The sequence below is a fragment of the Oryctolagus cuniculus genome, chromosome 19, assembly GCF_051225735.1.
Source record: "Oryctolagus cuniculus isolate XC-2025 breed Fujian yellow rabbit chromosome 19, ASM5122573v1, whole genome shotgun sequence".
Lineage (NCBI taxonomy): Eukaryota > Metazoa > Chordata > Mammalia > Lagomorpha > Leporidae > Oryctolagus > Oryctolagus cuniculus.
The window spans coordinates 43403702-43415638 of record NC_142885.1 but is presented as its reverse complement, the minus strand read 5'-3'; the positions used below and the strand labels follow the sequence as shown (position 1 = coordinate 43415638).

General features: G+C 67.5%; 4 protein-coding genes across 4 annotated transcripts; 1 reads left to right on the top strand and 3 right to left on the bottom strand.

The window, feature by feature from the left end:
• Window positions 1-306: 306 nt before the first annotated feature.
• On the bottom strand, window positions 307-2577 carry PAGR1 (PAXIP1 associated glutamate rich protein 1). The gene is made up of 3 exons (XM_002711862.6): window positions 1572-2577; window positions 1351-1433; window positions 307-758 (listed from the first exon to the last, which is right to left on the bottom strand). The coding sequence occupies exons 1-3, from the start codon at window positions 2051-2053 to the stop codon at window positions 559-561; spliced, it is 765 nt and encodes a 254-aa protein (XP_002711908.1). The 5' UTR covers window positions 2054-2577; the 3' UTR covers window positions 307-558.
• Window positions 2578-3613: 1036 nt separating this feature from the next.
• PRRT2 (proline rich transmembrane protein 2) lies at window positions 3614-6104 on the bottom strand. The gene is made up of 4 exons (XM_008257963.5): window positions 5967-6104; window positions 4364-5298; window positions 3898-4030; window positions 3614-3756 (listed from the first exon to the last, which is right to left on the bottom strand). The coding sequence occupies exons 2-4, from the start codon at window positions 5237-5239 to the stop codon at window positions 3746-3748; spliced, it is 1020 nt and encodes a 339-aa protein (XP_008256185.4). The 5' UTR covers window positions 5240-5298; window positions 5967-6104; the 3' UTR covers window positions 3614-3745.
• LOC149120517 (uncharacterized) lies at window positions 5275-8234 on the top strand. The gene is made up of 3 exons (XM_089320816.1): window positions 5275-5328; window positions 5800-6637; window positions 7819-8234. Exons 1-3 carry the CDS (start codon window positions 5275-5277, stop codon window positions 8232-8234), a joined length of 1308 nt encoding a protein of 435 aa, XP_089176942.1.
• Window positions 7020-11258, bottom strand: MAZ (MYC associated zinc finger protein; the record flags this gene model as incomplete). Its single annotated transcript, NM_001082041.1, is given in 9 exon segments — window positions 7020-8054; window positions 9273-9444; window positions 9722-9785; window positions 10107-10963; window positions 11056-11145; window positions 11147-11150; window positions 11153-11167; window positions 11169-11176; window positions 11179-11258. Coding segments are annotated over 9 exon segments (1434 nt in total). The 5' UTR covers window positions 11248-11258.
• Window positions 11259-11937: the final 679 nt, after the last annotated feature.

Below are 11937 nucleotides of genomic sequence, written 5' to 3'. Positions count from 1 at the left end.
TTCCCAGACGGCCGTGGGCGGGGCCGGAGGCGGGGCCCGGGGATTTAAAGAGCCTCGGCAACCCGCGGTCACTTCCTCTCTGGGCTGTCGCTGGAGGTGGAGGGGGGGTCCCAGCTCAACGGGCAGCGGGCAGCGGGCAGCGCTGGCCTGAACCCAGCAGGGGTCAGAGGGCTCGAGATGGGGGAGGCGGGGGGTGGGGTGGGGAGCTGGCTGAGTTGGCTTCTGCTCCATCCGGCTTTAGTTGTCCAATCTGAGCGAACGCAGGTCTGCCTCTCTGCTCAAGTGTTTAGGCTCCGGCTGCGCCCCTTCTTTAACACTGCATCTTTTATTTTAGTTTTAGCAAATTCAGCTCGATGGTCTGCACGCGCACACACACACACACATGCACACACACACGTGCACATGCACACACACACATGCACACACACACGCACACACATACACACACACCGCTTTCCTGCAGGTGCTGCGCTGGGACCCTGGAGTCTCTCTCTTGCCAAGTTTCCCAGCCTCCAGCAGCACAGACGCTGGACACCCTGGAAGCTGCGCGCCTCGCAGTCAGTACTTCCGCTGCCGGGGGAAGAGGCTACTGGCCGGGGCCCGGGGCGGGGGGCTGGCGGGGCCGGGGCCCTCCGAGTCCAGGCTGAAGAGGTCCCTGCCCGTGCGCAGGATCTGCTCCTCCAGCTTCTTGTGTCGCTTCATGTCGGAGAGGACCTTGTCCAGGCGGGCCTCCCGCTTCTGGCTCCGGGCTGAGCTTCCTGGAGCGCAGGAAGGTAAGAGGTGTGGAAGGGGTTGAGGCAATGTGCACCACGCCCGCCTGGATCTTACTCATCCCTCCGGGAGCTTGTTAGAGGTAGACCTAGCACCTAGCGGCTCCCAGGCCCAGACAAGGACATGCCAGGGAGGGGGGAGGGCAAGTGCAAAGGCCCTGGGGCCATAACAAAGGCGGTCTGAGCATAGGGGGGCTCTTCTCTTCCCATGGATGGAATCTTCTGGAGGATTCTGAGTCTAGAAATGACATGACTTATGTTTTCAAAGGACTGTTTTGATTGCTGAGATGGGAAACAGGGAGGCGGCAAGTCGCCAGGCGAGCTGGTGGGCCAGAGAGGGCGTGGTGTTGCAGGTGAAGGGCAGAGCAGAGGGAAGTGAGAACGTGGTGGGGGCAGAGCTCCGAAGGGCGCTGGGTGTTGGCTCGAAGGTTTGGGTTCAGGGTGACTGCTGGGGTAAATTCTAGGAAGGCACGTGGGGTGGGAAATTAGGTCAACTCGCTCCCTCCCGCCTCTTGAAGGGAACCACCTCTGGCGTCCCTGGGAGCTGAGACCTCCCCACCCGGTTCCTTCTTGTTTGTACCTGGTGTGCGTCTCCGGTCGATCAGGGAGTCCTTTGGTGTCATCGGTTCATCATCAAAATCGAATTCCGTGGGCATGTGTGGTCTGGGAGAGGCAGACAGAGAGTGAGGGGCGGCCCTCCCACCCCACAGACCTGCTTCTCCTCTCCTGAGGCGGTCCCGCCGCCCCCCACCCCAGCCCCCGCTGGAATCCCGGGAGTGAGGGTGATGGGCGTGTCCTCACTTCTCCTCCTCCTCTTCTTTGGCCTCCGGCTCTTCATCGGACCGCTCCTCTTCACTCTGGGCCTCCGGAGTGGGCGGCCGGCGGGGCAGGATCTCGGCTTGCAGTTCCAGGGTGCCGTGGGCGGCCAGCAGCTCGTAGAGCCGCTGGATTTCCGCGGGCGGGGGCATCCAGGCCTGCCCGGCCGCTGGCATCTCCACCTCCTCGTCGCTGCAGGCCACGCACCAGTCCTCGGGGTCGTCCTCCGTAGCCTCTTCCCCAGCGGCGCCGGGGGCGTCTCCCTGCGCGTCCTCGGCCCCGGAGCCCTCACGCTCGGCCTCCTCCCGGCCTCCCTCCCCCTCTTCCTCGGCCTTACCGGCCGAGGCGGAGGAGCCTCCGCTGTCCTCCACGGCCAGAGCCTGGAGGCCGGAGGTCACTTCTCCTTCTTCCGACAGAGGTGCCGCCGTGGTGGCCGCAGTGTCTGCATGACCCCGCGCGAGGGACATAGGCCACTCGGGAATGGCCCCGGCGGCGATCGTAGCCGAAGGCCGGAGGCCGAAGCCGGGGTCCCGCCCCCTGCCCAGCGGGGGCTCCCTGGGGGCTTAGGGAGTGTCTCCGACCGATCTGGGTCCCACTGCGTCTCCACGGCCAAGGGGGCCGGTCCCCAGGAGGGGGCGCTCAGTCCCCTCCAAGGACCCCGCCCCGTGGATCAATGGGAGGTCTCGGAGTCCGATGTTTCCGGGGACCCGCAGACACCACTTTCCGAGCCGCAGAGGGGAGCGGTCCAGGCTTCTCGCCTTTCCACCGCCCCTCTCCACAGCTGTACCCGGCGCCCTCTCCCCAGATCTCACAGTTCCGGGCCGCGTCAAAGGAGCCGCCGCACGCACCTGGAGCTAAGACCCGCCTCCCGGGCTGCGCAGGGGCACAGGACGCAGGCGCACAGAAATGGCGCGGGAGGCTCCGCTCTAGTAAAAGCTACTTGGAAGAGGAAAGTAGGGGGAAAGCTTGCACATGCGTAGACAGGCGCCCGGGCGGTAACAGGCTTCGGCCCACAGTAAAGATGGCCGCCAGAATGGCGCATGCGTACGCCGCCGACCTCCATAGGCTCTGCCCGTGAGGAGGCGGCACCGCGGGCCGGGCGGGACCGACGCACGAACCGAGACTGGAGGCGAGTCTCATGCAGTCTCCCTTTATTGGTGTTTCAGACTCATGCAGCATCCAGCATACAAAAAGGGAGAATCAATTTCTTTCTCTCTCTCTCTTTTTTTTTTTTTTTTTTTTTTTACCAACTTTAGTTTTATCCCCCCAGACTTAGACCTTTTTTTTTTCTTTTTTAAAGAAAACAAAAACCCCGCCAACTCCGAACCACAGGGCGGCTGGGTCCTCGGCGGGTTCCCGCGTGCAGCAAACCTCCCTGGTCCTCAGAAAACAGCCCCGCCCGCCCTCGCTCCCTGCAGCTCGGTGCTTTGGTCCCAGTTTTTTGGATTCTTTCTTTCCGTACAAAGCCTCCAGGAGGGAAACCCGCTGACCCGGGGTGCACGGCCCGGGCGCGGCGCCCCTCCCTCCGAGAGTTCAGGACCGGAGCGCGCCGCGCCACCCTTGCTCGGGTCCCCAAGGGGCAGCCGGGTCACCGCAGTCTGCGACCCGCGAAGGGGGCAGGGCGGGCCCAGCAGAGAACAGTCAGAGCCCCGGGGGCTGGGGACCCCTTCCCCGACACCACTCCCCTCCCCCAGTCTGCTCTAAGAGCTGGGGTTCTGCAGAATAAAGGGGGTGGCGAGGAGGAGGCTGGGAGAGGAAAGCGGTGGGCGATGTGCAAAGGGAAGGGGGGATGATTTAAAAGAAAATAAAAAGTTGGGTAGAAATGAATGGGGAAGACGTCCAGAAAGCGAGGAGAGAAGCCAGGGCGAGGTGCCGGGTTGAGGTTCAGATTTCTGGGGGGCTAGGGGACGCAGAGCTGGGACATGGTCAAGGTTTCCATTAGTGCAGGAGAGGCAGAGGTGTGGGGAGAAGGGAGGCCTACGGTTGGCAGAGCCTGGCAGGACGCAGGAGCAGGAGAGAAGCTGTAAACAAGGCCGCTCAGGCTCCCTTGGTCCCTAGGGGTGGGGGGCCAGGGCCATCGACTGGACTCCCCCCAGGGGAGGGATGGACCCAAGGCAGCTCCCAACAGGAAGAAAAGTCGGAGCGCGGGGCAGAGCCCCTCACTTATACACTGCGGGAGAGGAGGAGGGAGGGGACAGGGGGAGACAAAGTAGGGAGGGCAGACAGGAGAGAGCAGGGGCGGGGTTAGTAACGCCGCCGCCCCTGGACCACCCTCCCGCTCCTCCCCTGCCTGGCCCCGAGCTCCACTCACCGCCCAGGTTGATGACGCAGGAGGCGATGATGATGAGGACACCGCCCACCAGCGCCACGACGCTTAAGAGCTTGGCCACGCGACCCAGACGCTGGGCCCCGTCCACATCCCCCTGCTGCAGGCTGTTCCGGGACTGGGGTTAGGGTGCAGGGGTGTAGGTGCCGTGGCCCGGGGTCCGTCGGCAGGAGGGAAAAGCAGCCAGCCCGGCAGGGATCATCCCACCGGGTCCAGGGAGGAGGGGTTGGAGAGGCAGGGGAAGAGGTCAGCAGGTGTTTAACCCCTGGCTCCGGACCCCTCCCACCCAGAGGGGCAGGGCACCAGCGGGTCCCGGGTTAACTGGGGAAGTAGGATCCATGCAGAGAGGGGAGGGAAGGCGTGGCTGCTCCCGGGGCTCCCGTCCCAGCCCCAGTGCTGGCGGGAAGCTGACAGCTGCAGCGGGCCTGGGCCAGGGTCCCCAGGGGCTCACCATGACGGCGTAGGCGAAGGCCACGATGTTGACAGGCCACATGGGGCAGAAGCAGGACAGGATAGCCAGGATGATGTAGTCCCGAGGTTTCTGGGAGCCTTCCCCGCCCTCCACCCCAGGCCCGGCCAGCTGGGAGCTGGGGTGGCGGCTCAGGCTCCCTCGGGGAGAGCCCGGGTGCCCGCTGTGCGCCTTCCCTTTTCGGTCCTCCTCAACCAGCTGCTGGAGCACACGAGGGGGAGCCCCATTGGCTGGGGGGGTTTTGGTCGAGGGTGGTGAGTGAGGCTGGGGGGCTGGGCCCTCCTCCCCATCACCAGCCTGCAGCGGGACCACTGCCCCATTTTCTTGCTTTTGCTCTGGGCTCTCGGTCAGGACCTCAGGGGCGGGGTCCTCCTGGGCAGGGGCCTCTGGCTGGCTGGGGGCGGGCTGGGCAGCCGGCTGGGGGTCTGGCTGAGCGTCTGGCTGGGGCTGTGACTGGAGTTCCGGCTCTGCGGCTGGCTCAGGCGGGGCTGCAGGCTCCAGCTTGGACCCCTGGTCTGCAGGGGCCTCTTTGTTCACTTCGGGTTTGGACACTGGCTCTTGGCATGTTTCTTTGGGGCTGGAGTTGGCCTTTGAGTCCCCTCCTGGGCTCAAACTGAGGTCTGTGGCCAGGGCTGTCGCTGGGGCCTCGGCGGGGGTCTCTGAGGTTTCCGGAGCCGGCTCAGCCTTGGGCCCTGAGTCCACAGGGGCTGCGGTGCTGTCTGGGTCTGCCTGCCCAGCTTCTGGCTGGTCAGGGACCCCTGCTGGGTGGGTTTCAGTAGAGCCAGGCCCTCCTCCCTGGGTCTCGGGACTCTTCTCCACCCCATTCATCTCAGAGACCTCAGAGCTGCTGGCTGCCATCTTAGGAGAGAGGGCAGAGGGTCCCTGTGGGGAGGATGGACAGTGGAGAAAAGCAAATCCTGGAGGAGGAAGAGACAGACAGGCTTGGCGTGAGAGGGGAACAGGAGCTCTCAGCACTGCAGCCCCAAGAGAGCCATGCTCCTGTCCCTGGGCCAGCCCTGTGCTGCCCCTAGGGAGAGCAAGGGGAGTTGGGGTTTCCTTTGCCTTGGGGTGGGACATCCCTGGGGAAGGGGTGCCTTACTCAAGTCTGCTTCTAGAGCCCCTGGGGACATCAACCCTTTTATAAACAGGACCGTGCCCCCCCCCCCCGGGTCTCCGCCTGGGTCCACCGACTCGCATGCCCAGCACCCCCAAATCAGCCAGCTGTCCAGGCACCTGGACGCTCCGACAGGCAGACGGCAGAGGAGCCGACACACACTCCACTGCCTCGGCATCCTCCCCTCCCCGGGCGCCCAGGCGGTGCTGGTTTTCCTGCTGCGCGTTTCAGGCTGCGACGCCCCCGCCCCGCCCTGGGGTGCCTAGATTACCTCCTCACAACCCCTTCCTGGCCTCTCTCCTAGGGACTCCCTCGCCCTCGGTGGGCCGACACCTCCTCCCCCGATGGCGCGGCGCGCCCGGCATCGCCGGACCAGCCCGCCAGGCACCCGCATTCCCGTGCAAGCTGCCCGGCGCCGGCCGTCTGTCGGTCCACTCCTACCCCGCAGCCTCAGTTCTGTCCCCGGCTCACCTCGACGCCGGCCTCCGGGCAGCTCCCGCCGCGCCGCTGCCGCCGTTGCAGCAGCCGCAGCCCGGGAGGGAGCAAGTCAGCGAGCGAGGGAGGGAGGCGACGGGTCTCCCCTCCTCTCTCCTCCCGTTCGCTCGTCCCCTCTCCTCCGGTCCCCTCCCCTACGCTCCAGTGCCGCCGCGCGCCGCCCCCGCCCCTCGCACGCCTCCGGCCCCTCCCGGCCAGCCCAAGGGAGCTCTCGTGCCCGGCCCCGCGTTACCAGGCAACCGGCCCGGGGACCACTCAAGCCCCCTCCCACGCGCGCCTCCCGGAGGGGCGCCCCCTTCCCTTCCTAAGTCCCCGGCCCCTCCCGCTAACGGTCACCAGGGGTCCTGGCCGTGACCGGGTTGGGGGAAACGGAGAAGGGTCTTTGAGGAGACCGGGACCTAAGAGACTAGCAGGGCCGGCTGGGGGCAGCCCGAGAGCTGGAAGAGGGCATGGAAGATGGGGCAGAGGAACTGGTGCAGAGCAGCAGGGTGGGGTTTCAAGAGCAGAGAGCCTGCAGGGCTTCAGACCCCCGAGGCGGCAGCAGCAGAGACGGGTATTGGAAGGCTCAGGATGGGACCCTGGACGGGAAGACTCAAGTCCGGGAAGAGGAATTCCAAGGGGCAAAGCTGGGCCGCAGGAGCCGCCGAGTGCATGTTGAGCTGGACCTCACCGCTCCCAGTCCTCGGGCTCAAGCCGCCCGCAGCCGCTCCGCAGCTCCGCCACCCACCAGCGCTTTCCAAGGCCCTGAGGGTGCGCAGGTACTGGGATGGGGTCAGAGCGGCTGGCAGCGGGCCCTGCGGACTTTCTAACCTGGGCTGCTCCAAGTCTCCAGACTATTCTGGGCCTGCCCAGGTTGGGGACTCCCCAGAGACCCGGGAGTCCCAGAACTCGCCCGCGCCCCACCAGGAATCCGTGCTGCAGCTGGGAGAGGAGCTGGAACCCCAGCACCACCCGGGGCCAAGCAGGGCTGCCCAATGATGAAGAGACCCCTTGGGAGTGGGGAAAACTCATTCACCCCAGAGACAGAGACAGGTTTTTATTTAAAATTTATTATAATGGGGTCCGCGCAAAAGGAGGTGGAGGGCGGGGAGCATGCAGGGGACACAGGAACACGATGACACGGCCAGGGCCATAGCTCTGTCGTGGGGAAAAGGGATGAAGAGACCAGGGCTGGAGCTGGGGTGGAGAGGGAAGGGGGAGACACTGTGGCTGCATTCTCCCCGCCCCCGGAAGCACCTCTAGTCCCCGGATCCTCTCACCCTGGCCCCTAGGACTCCATCTCGCTCTGCCTCTGGCCCTAGCAGCTCCCTCTTTTGCTCCCCTGGCCTCCCCGCCCCCCGCCCCCGCCAGATTCCCAAGTAGGTACAACCTCTGCCTTTCCTGCGTCTGCCCTCAAATCTCACCTTCCCTCCCCAGGACAGAACTGCTTGATCCTCTCCTTCCTCTCCTCCCTCCCCCTGAAGAAACAAAAAAGAAAGAAAAGAAACAAAAAAAGCACCAGCTCCCCGGGAGGGGCAGCAGACAGAAGTAGGGGAGAGGACCGGAAGGAGGAGAGCAGGGCCAGGAGGGCCAGAAGGGGAGAGGCTCACACAGCCCTGGGAGGGCAGGGCAGGGCAGGGCAGAGGGGAGAGGGGCCGGGCAGTGGCTGCTCCTGTCCTCTGCCGTCCCCGCCCACTGTCCAGGGGACTTCAACACAACCAAGGGGACAGGTGTGTGTAGGGTCATCTCTGACAGGGAGGAGAGAGGAGCAGGAGAAACGAGTCGTGAAAACCTAGCCGACCCCCTAAGACGTGTCTTCCTCCTTTCCTTCCGGTGGGGAAGTAGTGAGGTGTTGGTGGGGAGAGGGGGGAGAGGAGGCTGTACCAAGGGACAAGCCTCCACTCTCCCCTCCCGCCCACCAACCTGGAGCTCACCAGGGCTGGGAGGGAAGTGGCTGAGAGCTCACGGGCACCCCCTCGGCCCCCGAGAGGGAGCCCACAGCTGTGGGGGGGGCCGCCACTGCCGCCGCCGCTGCCGCCGCCGCCGCTGCTGCCGCCGCCGCCATTGGACAAACCTCGCCGGTACCTGCACAGCGAGAAACACAAGATCACAGCGCAACCTGAATGGCAAGAGCCTTGCCCCGTCCCCAGACTGCTTCCCGGGGACACAGCCGTTGCTGACTTCCTGTCTGCTTCCCAGGGCCCTTGGCCTGCGTCCTCAGGCACACACAGCAGTTCTCCTGAGAGGCCCGTGGAAAGCTCCTGAGCTGAGGGCAGACGGGGCATCCCTGGCCTGCCTGAGATCCCCTACTGGGCCCTTGGAGCCCCCTTTGCCCACCCTCCCATCCCACCCCCCCCAGCCATGCCCCACGCCTTGCCTGGTGGGTGCGGGGTCCCCCTCAGCAGGTGGGCTGTGGCTGGGGGGCGTCTCCCAGGACAGGGGGGGCGGCCCCCCCCAGGTGGGTCTGCATGTGGCCGGCCAGCTGGGCAGGGGTCTTGCAGTGCACGCTGCACAGCTTGCACAGGATGCGGTCGGCCCGCGGGGCCTGGAGCCCGTGGTCCTTCACCGCGTGGATGCGCAGGTATGCTGCCGTGGTGAAGCCTATGGGGGGGGGATTGGGATGGGGGTTGGGGTCAGCCAGGCGGAGACCCCAGAGACGGGGCTGTTCTCCCAGGCTGGGGGCGCCCTCAGGTGGCCCTGTCCTCCTCCCACCGCTTCCTCGATAGCCTGGGGCCAACTACGCTGCAGGTGCTGGGGGGGGGGCTCAGCCCCGCCCCGGCTAGGGGCCCTGTGGAGTGGTGCCCGCTTCTCGGCTGTGGTACCGAGCTCATCCTCCGCAGCGGGGAGCGGTCCCTAGCTACTTGAAGGGTGACCCTCAGCAGAGACGGCTGTGTCCCCTCCCTCCAGTGCCCCCTAGTCTCAGCCCGGCCACTCGGCAGGCAACAAGTGAGCAGAGCGCAGCCTTGTTCACCCCCTGCCCTGCCCCAGGCCCTCCACCTGCCCCAGGCGCTGGAGACAAGAACTTGTGGCTACACAGCTGAAACCTCGCCTTCTGACCCCTGACCTCGACTGCTCTTTGCCAAAGCAGCCAGGTGTCCTGCTCCCCTCCCCCCTCAGAGGTGAAAACTCTCTGGCAGGTCGGCTCCTCCAGCCACAACTTCTCAGAACTTAATGGTGCTCAGTGGTCCCCAGAGCTGCTCCGTGCGCTCCCTCGAGGGCTCTAAGGCCACAAGCTCTCGGCTACAGCACCTAGGCCCCGCGGCGAGGGAGGGCTCTGCTCCGTGCCCCCGGCCCCGCACATACCTTTGTTGCAGAGCTCGCAGACGTGGTGCGGGCCCTGGCTGTGCACCTTCATGTGGTCCGAGATGTACGCCGAGCTCAGCATCTTGCCGCACACGTGACACGGCACCTTCTCCTCGTGTCGCACTGTGTGCGCCCGCAGCCGGTCCTTCGTAGCGAAAGCTGCCTCACATTTCTGGGGAGGGGGGAGGGGCGTGGGGGGTGTCACAGGAGAGTTAAAGCTTTGGGGAGTGGGGAGCGGGGAGTAAGAGGTTAAAGGGATCAGAGCCTTGGGGGTCTTTGATCTGTAGGAAATGGGAGTGAGATGCCGAGGCCTTGAAGGAGGAATGAGAAAATGGAGTGAAAAGGCAAAAAGAAGAGAGAGAAAAAGGGGGTCTGAGAGGCTGAACTCAGACAGCTACAATGAGGATCAAAATCGTGAAAACCAGGCCGGGAGCAGGCGGGCTTCCTACCTCACACTTGAAGGGCCGCTCTGTCGAGTGCACTTGTCTGACGTGACTGTTGAGGTGATCCGGCCTGGGGACACGGTCGGGGCTGGGGTTAGGGCCGAGGACGCGCGCCCCCCGCCTGCCTGCCCGCTGCCCCGCCGCCCGCAGGCTTCCAGCCTCTTTCCCCCAGCCCCGGGCTCCACCACCCTGCAGCACCAGGAAATCCCTCCCCTCGACCCCGGCTGCTTCCTCCTCCTCCTCCTCCACCCACAAGAGGCTTTCCCTCAGCCCTTGGGCCCACCCCCTTCGGCAAAGGCCCACCCCCTGCTCGCTGGTAACCAGGAGAGGTCCCCTCCCTCCCTCCCTCTCTCCCTCCCCGGGGCCCGCGGCGGCCGAGGCCCCTGCACACCGGGAGAAGCTCTTGCCACAGTGGGAGCAGTTGTAGGGCTTGTGCACAGCGCCGTCATGTGAGCGCACGTGGTAGCTCATGCGGTCCTTGCGCTTGAAGCGCTGCTGGCACACCGGGCACTGGTAGGGCTTCTCGTCCGAGTGCGACAGCTTGTGCCGGTTCAGGTGGTAGACGTCGCGGAAGGCCTTGCCGCACATCTCGCAGGCGTGGTTCTTCCGGATGCGCTTCCCCGAGGCGGTCGTGGTGACCACGCCGCCGGCGGCCACGGCGGCCGCGCCGCCACCGGCGCCCGCTTCGCCGCCGCCGCCGCCGGCTCCGCTCAGCTGGGGCACGCTCAGGAGGCTCAGGGGCACCATGGTGGGCATCTTCATAGCACCCGAGGGGACCCGGCCGGCCTTGGCTCCCGTGTGGATGGCTTCGTGCCTCCGCAGGTTGTAGCCGTTCTTGAACTCCTTGGCGCACAGGGCGCAGATGTAGGGCCCCTTGCTCTTTGTCTTCTTCTCCAAGGCAGACGCGACGGGGGCCACGGCGACCGTCGAGGTCGGGGCGACGACGGCGGTGGCCGCGGCGGCGGCGGCGATGGTGGCGGCCGAGGCGGGGGGCGCGGCCTCGGCGGCGGGCGCCGACACGGGCGGGGGCGGCGGCGGGGGCGCCGGGGGCTGCTTCAGGGCCGCTGTGTCCACAGTGGACGCGGCGGCGGGGGCCGGGGGCGCCGTCACCACGGCGGCGGCGGCAGCGGCGGCGGCGGCCGCAGCAGCCGCGGCGGACTCTTGGGCGGCGGCGAGGACCGGGAGCAAGTCCACCTGGAGGGGCTCGGCCGCCGGGGCCTGCGGCGTCGGGGGGGGCGCCGGCGCGGCCTGCAGAGACAAGGCGCCGTGTGGGCCGCGGCCGCGGGTCGGCGCCCTCCCGGCCCGCCGCGGCCAGCCCGCCACGGCCGGCCCCTACTCACCTGGAATGGACTCTGGGCGCAGCCCTGGGAGGCAAAGAAGCGGGACTGGAGCTCAGCCCCGACCTGCAGGGGGTTCTGGGCGTGACCCTGAGGTGGCGGGAAGGAGTTCATGAGGCCGCCCACCCCCCGGGAGTCCAGGCCCAGCACGGGGAAGGGGGGGGCGAGCAGCGTGCAAGGGAACACGGGGAACATGGCCTCGGCCACGGCGGGGCCCCTGGGGCTCAGCGGGGGCCGGGGGCGCGGGCCGCGCGGGGCCCGGGCTCGGGGCGCCGCCCCCGGCCGGCCGCGCTGGGCCGCGCCGAACGCATGGCCCGCGGGCCGCCCCGCCGCCCGCGCACCCCGGCCGGCGGGAGGGAGGGAAGGAGGGCGCCTTGCGGGCCGCGGAGCGCGGCGGCGGCGGCGGCGGCGACGCCCCCTGGGTGGGGGCGGGAGGCCCCGCGGGGCCGGGGGCGGGGGCCCGGGCGGCGGTGGCGGCGGCGGCGGCGGCGGCGGCGGCGGTTGGAGCCTGGCGGGGCGGGGTGGGGGGAGCGAGGGAGCAGCCTCGGCCCCCGCCGCGCGCGCGCCCAGCCGGCGCCTCGGGGAGGGCGGGGGAGGGCGCGAGGGAGGGAGGGGGACAGCTGCGCGCGCACCGGGCGCGCGGAGGGGGGGTGGGACGGGAGGGAGGGCGGGCAGGAGGGGGTGTGGGAAGGGGGGTGGGGGCGGGGGGAGGGGGTTGTTACCTGGAAGATGAAGCTGCTCCAGTTGCTGGGATCCATGGCGGTGGGAGGGAGGGAGGTGGCTCGCGCTCGCCCCGGGGCGGGAGGAGGAGGCGGCGGCGGTGGGGGAGGGGGGAGCCCGGGGAGGAGGCGCGCGGGGCGGGGGGAGGAGGAGGAGGTGGGGGGA